General features: G+C 42.9%; 1 protein-coding gene across 1 annotated transcript in view; it reads right to left on the bottom strand.

The window, feature by feature from the left end:
* Positions 1 to 9,489: 9,489 nt before the first annotated feature.
* Positions 9,490 to 14,733, bottom strand: part of LOC147637177 (uncharacterized) — a 32,369-nt gene continuing 27,125 nt past the window's right edge. Inside the window, exons 2-3 of the mRNA XM_086800787.1 lie at positions 10,517 to 10,627; positions 9,490 to 10,362 (exon numbers count right to left, since the gene is read on the bottom strand). Coding sequence (XP_086656913.1) covers positions 9,730 to 10,362; positions 10,517 to 10,627 — 744 coding nt within the window. The 3' untranslated portion in view covers positions 9,490 to 9,729. The remainder of the gene's footprint in view (positions 10,363 to 10,516; positions 10,628 to 14,733) is intronic.

Raw genomic sequence — 14,733 nt, 5'->3', positions numbered from 1 at the left:
ATCGTTGACATTCTTCACATCTCTTTATAAATTTTATGGCGTCTCCAAACAATGTAGGCCACTATAGTTCTGCTTGAAGTATCTTGCGAGTTGTAACTTCTCCAACAAAATTTCCTCTGATTATTCCTGAGTGTGCTTTTTCTAATAATGAATTCATCTTCTCACACACATCTTCTGAGGATATTGTCCTTACCTAGCTTATATAGTTCTCCCGCAATTAGTTGATATGGTGTAGCCAACTTAATAAGCCAACGCATCTTATCCTTATTCAGGCCGATCCTTTGGAAAACTATAAGCTAGGTACTTAGATATTTCCTCACTCCACTCAGGTACCATATTGAATCCTTGACATATGGTCTGCCAAAACATGTTATGATCCTTTCCTTACTGTGACCAGAAAGTCAAATCCCAAGAGTAAGAGTACCAACGTGTGATCCTTTTCATAGTGCATGGCTTGTTTACCAAATACAATAAGGCTTGATGATCCATAAAAAATACAAACTTATTGGCCAAGAAGTAATGTATGTATTTCTTGACAGCATATACCATGGCCAACCCTTCACGTTCAGTTATGGTATAGTTGATTTCTGCATCAGTTATTTGTCAACTGGTAAAGCAAACTAGGTAATCCAATTTGAATTTCCCAGGTTGCACCAATACGTATCCTATAGAAAAATTTGATGCATTAATATGCACATGGAATACAGGGTCCCAATTGGGTGGTCTCAAAATTGGCACACTAGCCAGTGCCCTTTTCAACCGATCATATGCTTATTGTTGGCACTTTTCAGTCGATTCAAAGATTATGAGCAGTCTATACAATGATTTGGCAATTTCAACATAGAATATAATGAATCTTCAATAGTACCTAACGTGTCCCATAAACCGTTGTACACCCTTGTAGTTTGTTGGTGGGGGTAATTCCAGAATCTTCACTTTTCCATCGGTGGAAATATCATTCTTAGACACAATGTGTCCCAATATAACACTATGCTTGACCCAAAAATGGCATTTTAAAGGGTTTAAGAATATGCAATACAATTAACATCTCTCAAACACCTTCTTTAAGCAAGTCAGATGTTCCGTCCATCATGAGTGTGTACAAAGATTGTCAATGAATACCTCAAGACAATTTTGCAAATAGTCCTTGTTGAAAGCCATGCACATCAATCATTGGAATGTTGCAGGGGTATTAGTGAGGCCAAAAGGCATAACCTTATAAGCATAGGTCTCCACATTGTGTTAAAGGTTGTTTTGTGTTGGTCCTTTGGTGCAATGGGCACTTGGTTGTATCCCAAAAAACTGTCTAAGAAGTTGTAGGCTTTGTCTCCTGCTACCCATTCTAATACATGCTCCGTATATGGCAATGGGTAGTGGTCTTTCTTGGTAGCTTCATTGACCTTTTTGAGATCAAACACACATTCTGAGCTTCCCATTCTTTTTTGGCACAATCGCGATTGGTGATAGCCAATCTGTGTGCTCAATCTCGTAGATGAAATCCACAACTATAAGCTTATCAATTTCCTCCTTTACAATAGATGTGTATTTAGGATATTCATCTAGTAAGGTTTTTTCATGGATGGTCTCTATCCCTCTATGATCGGAATAGTGTGTTGAACCACCTCAGGTGGTACACCCTTCATTTCAATATACTTCCAAGCAAAACAATCCTTGAACTCTTTCAAGAGAGCAATGAGCTCCTCTTCTTCTTTAGCAGCAATCAAGTCATTAGCAATGTAGACAGGTTTAGGATCCTCCCCTGGGTCAGCAATGTCTTACCACTTTAACTTCTGCTAGTCCATTGTAGGACATGGAATGGCCATTCTTCTTCACTCTTTTGGCCGTGAGTTGGATTACCTTCCGCTCATCGATGGTGTAAGTTCTGAAATGGCCTGGTAGCACTGGGTGCAGGTCTGCTAGCTTGTCGTCATTATCACCCTCTTTGCGATCCATCACCTTCCTTACCTCTCGTTCGGTTTCAGCCAGAGCCTGATTTTGTTTCCTTCTTCAGTGCGTGCGACCTTGCTTCCCAGGCACTCCTATGCTTAAGGCTTCATCTTAAGTTTCCTCTTCCATGAGTTGCACATTCACCATGTGCACTCTTGTGCTTGATGCTTCATCTTCTGTGTCCTCTTCCATGAGTTGCACATTCATCATGCGCACTGAGGTAGTAGGAATGGTTCCTGATTCAACATACTTTGTTTCTCTGGGGGGCAACACATCTATGGTGGCAAGTACATGCATCCAATTTTCACTAAAGTTCGAAGGTGGAAGCGATGCGTACATCTCGTTCTCTTCCTCTTCCTGTGAGTGTTCTTTAACTGGTTGGCAAACTTATAAGGATGTGGTTCAATCTGTTGCTGTGACCGAATCATTGCCAAACAACTGTCCTTCCATGGGGTGTGCCTTCCACATATGGAGATTAATCTTCAGAATTTGCGAATCCTTTTGTATATAAATTAATGGTGTTTCTTCATATGATTAAGTCTTTTTCAATTTTTAGTAAATGTTTTTTTTTGTTGATTTTAGATGCGTTTAAGCTACCAATTCCAACAATGCATGAAAAATTATGAACTACATAAACAAAAATTAACTTTCTCTCTAATCCACACCGAATGGAGCTCAAAACTTATGTTTTCAAAGTGGATTACATTTCAAATCACAAATGCTAAGCTATTTCTTGATTTAATACAACAAAATAAAAGACTAAAATCATTAAATAAATCACGGGTTTTTCCTTTCCAAGTATGAAAATACAATGCAAACAAGATAAAACACAGCAAATCTAACATATCCAAAGCTCCAAAATCATATGTTTTGTGCTCCTAATCAACACCAAGAATGGACCAAAAAGTTGAGCTAATCCCTAGTCTTTTCCTCGTTAGAGCGGGGTGCTAAATATATTTAAGTCAAGAGCTTACCTTAGCCTTTGCCAAAATAAGTGTCATTTGGTACTGTGCCTTGGTGTTGTAAAGTTATAAATGTAACTTCCCTTGTGGGTGTACTAGCCCATCCATCGCATTGTCATCTACACTATGCAAGGGGTTGATAGACATAAGAAGCTCATGCAAGAGAGAACCTATAAAACTTATCTAGCAAGCCCAATAGAACACAAGCAAGAGAGGGTAGGGAGAAGAAGGAGAGCAGACAAGTATTCTATCGTCTCATAAAGGAAATAAACTATTTCTTAATGTCAAAATTAACTTATATACAAATGATTAGCTTTCACACTAGGTCAGACAAAATTTAAAAATAGAACTAGTTCTAGTCTAGCAACTCTATGAACATGAAGTTTATCACTTTCCCATTTGGCATTAAGCTCAGGATAAGGCCACTTCATAAAGTCCAGCACCATCTTACAAGGGTTGAGTGTCCTTTACATGCAGGCAAGATAGCAAAGCACCTTACCATAGGTTGGGTAGGTGAAACCATTTTAACCTACAAAGTGATTAACATGGTGCATATACAAAGGAATAAGAGAGAGTGTAAAGTTCAATACAAGCACTAAAGAAAAAGGCCACAAATACTAAGCAATAAAGCAATATCAATCGAAGGTGCTTGAGATGTATACTTAGTGAATCCCTAACATAATGGTTTGCAATACCGAGCTAGGCAATGACCAATGCAACAAAGAGGGAAACACATACACTTGGTTTTTTCCTTTTATATTTAAGGAGAAAAGGAAATCAATCTCCCTTCTATTAGAGGAGAAAATAAAATCCTAATCATTGCCACAATGGTTTAACAACTGATACATCACTCTGGTCATAGCTTTTATTCAAAGATCTTGATTATTCTCACTTATAACAAAACTCTCCAAGGGGCACATGTCTAATGCACATGAACCTCCAAAGGACTCAATTGGCACATGTCTAATGCACATGAACCTCCAAAGGACTCAATTGGCTCAAGCTTCACCATTTAATAGCACTCCAAATCATTCCACTCACAACCTACATCCAAGGAACTGAATGTCTGCTAAAGAAGGGAGTGATGTAAACCCCATCATGTTAACTCGGTCTCAATGCTTTGACCTAGTCAACTAGGATCAATGAGGTCAATGATCAAAGAAGGTCATAAAGTGGCTTGCACTCACTCAAGGTAGATCCACATAGTGTAAAGTAGCAAATTCTAAGAGTAAATATGCTAATTAGAAGTGGATTAATGGTCTACATTAACCAAAGATAGATTCCCAGCACAATGACTAAAATGCACTAGCACGACGAAAAGACATTTTCGGCTCGAAGCTCCATTGCTTGTGATGGCACTACAGTATGTCCAAGGATGTGCCTAGGTCTTATCTACTAAATTAAGACCTTAGGAAATGAGGAATTAGTAACTATATAAGTTATGGATGGTTGAGAAGTGTGAATGGACATAACTTAAGTTATATATATTAAGAGACTAGTATGTAAGTTATAGACGGTTGACAAGTGTGAAGGCCCATAACTTAAGTCATATATATATCAAATCTCTACACTCAATAAAATTTTGCATGCTTATTTAATTTTGGATGATCTCTTTCCCTCTCACGGGTGCTTTCGTTGCTCTGCTTATGGTACTTCTCTCTTGGTATTTCTTATCCAATGGTACTTCTAAGTGCTCAAGCTCCCAGTCCACTATCTCTTGCATCCTCATTCCATTGCCACACCGATAAAGAAGAAGTTAATGGAAGAGGGAAACTTGCAAGAAAACCTAATTAAGCAAGCATCCATCTAGCTTGCATTAATCCAATAGCATATAAGTAAGAAAGAGTAGGAGAAGAGATCACAAGTATTATATTGCAGGGGAATGATGTACTGCTTATACAGTTAAAAAAGCCTTATATATAAGTGACTAGTTTTCACACTAGGTCGGCCAAACTTAAAAACTATCCGACCTCCATTACTAATCTTGAGCAAGTATGTATACAATGAAGTCCTTATATTTTCCCTATTTGACATTACATACAAGGTAAGGCCACTTTATAAGTCCCAGAGTCATCTTATAAAAGATAAGTGCATGTTCAAGCAGGTAAGATGGTAAAGCACCTTACAATGGTAGGTAGGGCTTGTGAATCTAAGTGACGAGACTTGTATATAAGTGACTAGTTTTCACACTAGGTCAGCCAAAATTAAGATAATCTGACCTCCATTACTAATCTTGAGAAAGTATGTATACGAAAAAGTCAGACTTTCTCTAGTTGATATTATGTGGTAAGGCTGCTTTATAAGTTCCAGAGTCGTCTTATAAAAGATAAGTGCATGCTTGAGTGGGTAACATGGTAAAGCACCTTACAGTGTTAGGTAGGGCTTATGAAACTGTGTTAACCTACTAAGTGTTTAACACACCCCCCTTCCTAATGGTGACATCGTCCTTGCATTACCTAAGTCGATGGTGAAGGTGCTACCAACGTGGAAAGGTGTGGTATGGTCTAGGATATGCCATGCGAGGGTGTGGTATGGTTCATGCCCGATCTATAATCGAATATAGGGAAAATTGGTGTATGCAATGTAGAGGTTCTTCATGTGTTAGGCCTATGTTAAGTTATGGAAGTGGCATGTATCCCTCAAAATTAGGTAGTTGGTAGAAGAGTGATCCACACCTTGTGATTGATGGAATGAGCACCAAGACCACCATGGATGATGATTGGTATGGGTAGATGGCGGTCTGGATTTTCATGGCATAACATGAGAGTATATCCTGATATCATAGTATGATGCCTAGATATTGGGATTCTTCGTTTGGGTGAATACATCGGCTAAGGCAAGGTTTTAATTGTGTTGAACTAGAGTTAAGCAGAGGTTACATGCATTGAAGCTCTTTGGAGGCACCTATGAGGTCGTGGGTTCTCTAGGCGATGGACCGTACCAAGGGCCCCCACTGTCATGGTCCCTCCCTCCCCCACCCCCACCCCCACCCCCACCCCCCCCCCCACCTAGAGATGTACCTAGAGTATTTGGTTAGTTGTAGGTGCACATGTTTGTGTGTACTATGAGTTGCGTGATATGTTTTTAAAAAAATTATGATGCTCATAGACTAAAATATGCAAGTGACGTGCATGGACAATGGGTGGAAGGTGTGCCCCCTATGTGTGTACTCCTCCAATTTGCATTTTTTCCTATGTGTGCCGCTATGGGTGCAAGGTGCCCCCTATGTGTGTACTCCTCCAATTTGCATTTTTTCCTATGTGTGCCGCTATGGGTGCAAGGTGCCCCCTATGTGTGTACTCATCCAATTTGTGTACCCCTTTGAGTTTACTCCAATTTGAAGATTTCTCCAACTTAACTGCTTTATTTGACTCTCTTTGCTACTTTCTTTTCTTGACATCCCTTTTCTTGGGGAGTCAAGATCATTAGTGCATGGCACCTGACTTTTCCCATAAGTGTAATGGAGTTGGGTGGGGCCTTTGTAGCTTGAGGGATTTGGCATTAACGAGCATTGGTGGGGATAGAGGTAATGTGGAACAATGGGTGGTAGGGCCAAAGAAGAGGCCATGAAAGGTTCCTGCATATTTGAGGAAGGTCCAAGCAATGGGTCATACCATGCCATGGTCCCCCCAATCTAGAAACGCACTTGGACTATTGTTGACTATGAGGCTTAAAACAAGTGCTTGAGATATCAATGTCTATTGATGTGTCTACTAGCTACAGAGCCCGGTGTACATTGTAGGTGTCGTGTATAGCATTGGGAAAAAGGTGAGGCCGTGTAGAAGGTTGGGTTGTCCATGAGAATGGGAGAATTTAGGACACCAGTATAGCATACTTAAGAACACCCAATATGGAAAAATTTAGGACACCTAATATAGAAGGATTTAGGACACCCAACATGGCATGTACATTGATAAATTATGAGCAATGGGTGGCTTGTCGGACAATCCTAAAATCATGGGATACAGCTTTGTAGTGATATGGGCATCTCTACGTCGTTTGATTAGCATGGTTATCGGCATGTTTTGCACCTTGGAGGGAGAAGCAAAGCTGAGTTGAGTCTTGGGATTTTGTCGGCTTCGATTGCATTGTCGGCTCTTCTTCCCATTTAGATTCGCTTCCCGGTTCACTTCTTAGAGGAGTCTCCTTCTCTCTTCTTCTTTTCTCTCTCTCTCTCTCTCTCTCTCTCTCTCTCTCTCTCTCTCTCTCTCTCTCTCTCTCTCTCTCTCTCTAATTATTTTTTGAAATAAATATTATTATTATTATTTTGACATGTGAGCCTTTGTCGCCATGTGGTATCTTTTTTTCAACTTTTAAAAAAAAACTTTTTTTGTAATGACATGGCACCCATGAGCCTACGTCACCACGTGGCACTTCTTTATGTGTGCGTGTGTGTGTGTTACCTTAAGTAGAGAGTGTGCATGTGCGGGCATGGGGGTGTGTGCATGCATTGTGTGCACGTACGTGCATATGCATATTTTAAATTTTGGTATTTTTTAGGTTTTTTGGGTTTTAATCATTCTCGAGTATATATGTATGTATAATTAATAGAAAGTTCTATGTTACATATAAACAATGGGGTTTTAAGGTTTTGGCTTACGGCATGGCCTCTCATATAAAGTGAAGGTTGAGGGCCGCTTGCCCATCCACGATGAAAGCCTTGACATCATTGTCATCGGCTTTGCTAGCATATGCTTGATTAAACTTTATCTTTCCAGTTGCAACTAGCAAGTTGGTATTGTAACATCGTGTGTTACGGGGTTGTGATGTTCTTTTTTAGCCTTTAGATTTCTCGGTGGTGCCATTAAAGTTTGTATGCTGCTCTCTTCGAGGTTTGGCACCATGAGTGGCTCTTCTTTGATGGGAACACAGATGGGTAAGGCCATTGCACTAATGGGAATAAGGATGGTAAGACTGCTACACAGCGATGGCTCTCCTTATGTTCAGTTAGCCCATTTCATCCCAAAACTCTTCGCTAGGAGGTGGATCCGAAGGAGTCTAGCCTTTCTTTTTTAGGGAGCGCTCTGTTGAGTGCTCATCTTTTGCAAGGGTTGAAGGCTTGGTGGGTTTCTAGAAGTGTGGTTTGATGTGCTATAGTCAAATGTATTCTCATTTCCAATAACTAGTCTAGACGTTTGGTTCACATCAAAGGCTTTTAGTGCTTTTGGAGTAGGTCTAAAAATGGTTTTAGACATGTCTGTTTTGCTCGAGCTACAAAAATATTTTTTTCCACCCTTTTTTTAAAACAAGTTTAAAGATTTTTTGGTTTTTTTTTCTAGGTTCACATGTGTTGACTCATGTCTATTAACTCACGTCTCCAAACTCACATTTCTAGGCTACGTCTCTAGACTCATGTTTCTAGGTTCACAAATGTTGACTCACGTTTGTTGACTCACACCTCCGGACTCGTCTTTAGGCGCACGTGCGTTTGACTCACGCCTATAGACTCATGTATGTATCTCCTATGCCCACATGTGTAAACTCATGTATGTTGGCTCATGTGTGTTGACTCACATGTAGGCTCACGTGTGTTGACTCAAACATGTACACATGTTTTTACTAAGTGTGTAGGCTCACATCTTTTTTGTATATACTAGGGTCTTAGTTTATTTTTATGAAATAGACTTACTTGGGACATATAATTTTTTGTGCTGAGCCTAAAACAAGTTTGGATTATACTTTAATATCTTAATAGTTACAAAGGACAAGATTTTTCCTTAGAAATTATAACTAGTACACATTGTATAACAAGAAAATCTTGAATGGATATGAGTAGGTATGTCTTTACATAATACTTACTTTGTACAATATTAGTTATACCTACCTCTAGACTCGAATCTAATTGACTCGTGTCTATGTTGACTCATGGCTCACGTGTCGAGACTCATGACTTACAAGCTCACGTCTCGAAGCTCACGAGTCATGTGTGTCCACTCACGTTTTTTTTCACATGATTGTGAACTCACATCTCCCAACTCGAGAGCTCGTTTGGAGTCTTTTGAGATTTTCGAACTTGATGTGGTTGACTAAGGATCCTAATCCTAGAGTTAATGGTTGTTATGTAAGTAATTAAATATTATTTAAAACTATTTTTTATTGAATTTGCATGATTCTAAACTACCAATTCAAGCAATGCATGAAAAATATTATGAAATACATTATCAAAAATTAACTATCCAACTCTAATCCACACCTAATGGAGATTAATGATTATGCTTTTCGAGCAAATTCCACTCCTAATCACATTTGCTAAGCTATTCCTTGGCATGTTTAGCATTGAAACATCATTATCCATATCAAAAGTACATTATAAAAGGCTTCGCTAGGAGCATTTTTTGGTATATATGTATATATATGTATATATGGTGTTATACAAAATTATCTTGCCTAGAGAACACAACAAATGAAGGTGTCACACAAATTTATATTTCCTAGAAAACAACATAGGATAAATACCATGGTGATGTTTGTCTAATTCAGAACAACATACCAATTTGGAAATCTATCAATTTATGTGCCACAAGGGCTCCACAAGATTCAAAGAAATCTACTTTGCATTAGGAAAAATATGCCTAGAAATCACACACGACTTTTTTTTTTAATAAACTTAGTGCTAACAATCACAAACTTCAAACTTCCTTTTCTCAGGGACACCTCCTCCTAGATGGGGTGGGATATGAACTAACCGCTCAAACAAAAGCCCACCAACACACGTCAAACTTGACAGCTTATATACCTCAGAATTAAAAAGGGGAGCTCTTTGAATGAGGTCTACTCGCCACATATAGCATTTTATTTCTATGTAGGCTGGCAATCCTCCTCACTGGTGACCTTGTGACATGCTAACACGTTCAGCATTTTCCCGAGCCTCAATTTCCTTCTCAAGGATTGCTTTATTTCTCGACAATGCCTCCACATGGACCTTCTCTTCAAGCCGTGCCTGCTTTCTTGCTTCTTCCATCAATTGTCCCAAAATGTTTGGAGAAGCCATCTCCAACACCTCCACTTTGTTAACATCCACAATGTTGACTGATGAGGAAGATGCCACGCACTCCTCATGTACTAAGCTCGCATCCAGCTGCCTTACTTCCTCATTTTGAGCACCACTTACCATAACACCACTCTCCACATTAACACAAGGTTTCTGATCCAGCCCTGTTTCATCTGCTTCTTTTCCACCCATAGCAGGAGAAAAGATCCCATGCTCATCTGCTGTGCTTATTTTTAGCTCTGACTCTTTGCCAGCTCCATCCTGTTGATTTAATTGAGATAAGAGCTCCGAGATCGGTGCACCTGCATTAGCTTGCATCTCTGTTTCACTCCCTTGCTCATAGAATTGCTTTTGTTTCATAAAGAACTTCATACAAGTCTTCTCTCGTATCTCTTGTTCTGCCTCAATATTACTTTTGGCATGCTCACCTATTTTAGCGGCAAACTCAGATGCAGCTTGTTCCTGCAAAATAAACTTCAATTTTATTGCCTACATGTAGCATACAGAATCTTTGCAAAAAATACAGGTTCAACATAGTCTGAGCCTTGAGGAACACAGACAGTATTTTTCTTTCTTTTGATAGTAGTAGATAAAGTAGCTTTGTTTGTGTGATTACAGCTGCAAGTAGGCTCTTATGAAGCTCTCGTATTTTTTCAACAGCACTCCGAGCCTGATTTAAAGCAGCTGCTTCGCGTTCCTTTTCATTTGTCATCCTTCGATTCCGAATCTGCAAAAGAAAAATCTCACTTATACACTGAAACTAAAAAATGTGATGTGGTTCTCTCTACGTATCTTAATGTATGCGTTCTTTTCAAATGCTAATCACATTGGGCTACACAGTTTGATTGAGACTGTGTTCACACTCTCAGCATACATACACATCTGTTGTGCGACTCTAAAACTCTTGTCATAAGCAGTTTACTCATCAGCCTCAAACCAAAACACGAGTACTTCACATTAATTATTAAGCCCCATCATACTTTTTCCTATACAAGGTCTATTGAGCTGTAGTACTAAACAATTTATTCACTTCCATCAAATAGAGCATTCCATGGAGGATGGTCTCTTCTGCTTAGCTTTGGGCAATAAATGTGTTCTGTATGTCGTCGTTCAAATAGTTTGGATCTTAAATGTGTATGCCATGAGGACACGCACAGGATGGGACCTTTAGACATGAAAGACAGACTTCCCAATGACTCGAAGTAAAATTGTCTTTTGCAATTTTTTAAAGGAGGCCACTCCGATAGAAGTGACTGGCTAGCTCAATAATCCACTCTCTGAAGTCTGCCCTCATCCTGTATCTCATAGTAGAGGCATCTACCATCCTCAGTGCAAGCTCTGACAGCAATCAGGATCTCCAACTGTGTGTCATCCCTCATAATCAGCCCCCCTCTGAAGTGACTCAGCCTCTCCGCCTGGATCTCCTCCGGGAGACTGCAAAAGGCCTGCCAATCTCCAAAACTCCGTGCTGGGCCTGCCGCCAATGGTCCCCAGGCTAGACGAGGCCGAGAACCCAGCATATGACCATGCTCTGTGCGTACCGTGGGGCTCCAGATGAGCGGCTGTCTGGCCCGCTCCTCATCACAAGTGGTAGGTCTCTGAGAAAGCCCCGGTCTCAGCAACTCCCAAGCTCGCAGGATGCTCAAGGCAAATCTGTCCTCCCATCCTCTACTGAGGCCTGTTCTCCTCATCTCTATGAAGATCCACCGTATCTCTAGTGCCCAAGTGCCCCCTGTTGGGGGAGCTCTAGCCTGCTGTCGCTGAAAAAGAAGCTCCTTCCAAGGCTCAACGCCTGGAAGCAGCCCCCGAACAATAAGCTTCCCCAACAAGGCTCTACTCTGATCAGCTGGATCTATAATGCCCAAGCTCCCTTGGGCCAGCGGAAGAGTAATAACTCCCCAAGCAACCTTAGCCCGGGCCGGCTGACCATCCCGCCCAAACCAAAGAAAGTTCCTGATCAGCTACTAATGCAAGAGCTCGAGAAGATCCAGCAAGACGTGATGTACCACATAGTCGCTAAAAGCACCTGATTTGTCACCACCACCCTCCCAGCCAAGGATAGCCGAGCTGTACTCCAATATAAAAGCTTCTTCCGAATGCTCAGAAGAAGCGGGGCGATCTGCTGCTCAGGTGACAAATCAAGTCTAATCTGGCATCCCAGATACCGCACTGCTGTGCCAGGAGGAATCCATCTAAAACCCGAGTCTGGGCTCCATGCCGGAGCGGGAGCGCTACTGATCCAAAAAGCCACTGTCTTGCGCCAATTGATCAATGCTCCCGAGGCCACACCAAAAACCTGTAGCGACTGCTCTGCCCTCTATAGATTGGCCTCCTCGCCATGCAGAAACAATCCCGTGTCATCAACAAACTCAGAATCGAGCAGGTCCTCAACCCGGACTGGACGCTAGAGTCCTCTCAAACCAACCTCCTCTGCTGTCAGATACATGCTCATAGCCTCTGCAAAGAAGAGAAAAAGGAACGGGGCGAGAGGGCATCCCTGACGAACTAATCTGGTCAACTCAAAACTCGGCCCCCGTCCTCCTGCCATCAACACCTAGCTACGAGCTGTGGAATATAGAGCCGCCACTCCTCGGATCCAGTCTCGCTCGAAACCCGGGCGAAGCATAGTGCCCTCTAGGAAACCCCAATCGACTCTATCGTATGTCTTCTCAAAATTGAGAAGCATCAAGACCAAGTCCTCACCGAGGAATCTAGCTCAGGCCGTCGCCTCCCAAAAGGTGAAAATGTTGTCAAGGATACTGCGCTCCTTGACGAATCCTATCTGGGTAGCATGAATCAACTTCCCAAGGAAGGGCTGGATCCTCAAACTCAAGGCCTTTGCTAGGACCTTGTAGACAGTATTGAGGATCGTAATAGGCCTCCAATGCCGAATATCATCCGACACTCCCTCCCCCTTGGGGATAAGAAAAGCCCTCTGAAAAGCTATGTGGCATCACCCCAGTGTCCAAAACATACTGAAAACCCCTGCGGAGGCTTGGCCCCAAAAGGTCCCAATAGCACATAAAGAAGGCAGGCGTCAATCCGTCCTCCCCAGGGCAACTGTGACGCAGAAGGACCCTCAAAGCCTCAACAAGCTCATCCTCTGAAAGGGGCTCACCCAAAACTGTGCGCATACGATCTGTGACCCTCCTCTGCACATGGGCCCACACACTCTGTCTGCAAGCATCACGTGCCTCCGTGGCTGGCTCCGCTGAAAGCACGTCTCTATAGAACTCAGTGGCAATGGCTCTAATCTCCCCGGGCTCAGTGGCTAACGATCCGTCCTGCCTCCTGAGCTGGCGTACTCCTGCTCGAGCATGGCGAGGTCCGGTGATCTCAAAAAACTCCCCAGTCACTTTATCACTAAGCTGCGTCCACTGAGAGGCCTGGCGATGATAGTAGAACTCATGTCTCTGCTCCTCTACCTCTCTAACCTCCTGGCGTGCCTGGCTCAGCCGGGACGCCACCCACTCACATGTAGGCAGCTGCTCCTTAAGACGCTGGAGCGAAGCAAGGCTACGTCTCAAGCGACACTCCCGCTCTCGTGTCTCTCCCAGCCGTGTCAAGGCTGTAGCGTGCAAAAAAGAGCTGAGCTCGATAAGTCCCTGGGCACACTGGCCTGCTGCATCCAGGTCAGAGCTCTGGCTATCATGCCATATCCTCTCAATGTCCTCAGAAAGACCGGGATCTGTAAGTATCCTCTCTGGGATCCTCAACTGCAAGCTGGTCTCCCGTGTCCTCTCCTCAAGTGTCAAAATAACTGGCGCATGGTCTGAAAAAGAGGTGCCATCGAGAATGCCAACGGAGCCACCACGCTCCCCGAACCTGTCGCCCACATAGAAGCGATCAATCCGTGATAGATTAGTCCCTCCCTGCCGGCAATCCGACCGAGAGAAACTAAGACTGTCCTGAGAACGGGAGAAAGCCTCATGCTGCCATGCATCAGTGATCCGCAGTGTCATACAAAATCGCTCCCAAGTTGCAAGCTCCGTGCCGTGCACTGTAACATGACTGCCTCCCACCCTACCGGCTGGGTCCTCAAGCATGTTGAAATCTCCCCCAACACACCAATGTGCGGCCTCGGGCGATGCATCTGTAACAAGGGTCCAGAACTCTACTCTGGCACTAGCATGGTTGGGTGCATAGACATTGAGCACTCCAAAGTGCTCATCGTGCATCCTCAAAATAACATACTGTGCTCTACTAGGCACAATGACCCCACGATCCACAATGGCCTGCCGCCATACATCCGCAATGACCATACATGCTCCTCCCTGTCCACCCAAGGGGCCAAAACCTGCAGACCAAAATGTGTCCCATCTACCAGGCATCATCGAACCATATCTCCGAATCCTGCTCTCACTCAAATGGTGCTCCTGCATCATCAGAATATCAATACTGCCCCCTACCAGGCATCTCTCAAGCTCCTACCTCAAGCAACCACGATAATGTACATAGTGTGCGCCGCCAAGGCCCTGTACATTCCATGAGATGATCCTCATGGATGACCTGCTGAGGTGGAGGCTGTCTCAGCCATACGGCAGGCCTTCGCAAGCGGCTTGGATGGAGAGTAATCCCCATCCGAGCGGCTACGAATCTGCCCACCCGGTGTGCTGCAAGAGTCTCAGACCAGGCGCCAGTGGTTGTGTCCCATAGCGACTGCCTCCTGCTCGGAGAGAGAAACCTCATGTATGCATACATAGCCAGGGTCTCGTGCTAGGTCTGCCACTATGCGAACCACCAAATGTCGAATCCCGGAGGCATCCGCACTCCCGGTATCAAAGAAATGTGCCAACTCCCAGCGTCGGCCTATCACGTCTGTCATCTCCAAAT

Source organism: Cibotium barometz, chromosome 7 (genome assembly GCF_041138505.1).
Source record: "Cibotium barometz isolate CiBa-2024 chromosome 7, ASM4113850v1, whole genome shotgun sequence".
NCBI classification, from domain to species: Eukaryota; Viridiplantae; Streptophyta; class Polypodiopsida; order Cyatheales; family Cibotiaceae; genus Cibotium; species Cibotium barometz.
The sequence above is the reverse complement of the archived record's forward strand: the minus strand, read 5'-3'. Positions and strand labels throughout refer to the sequence as shown.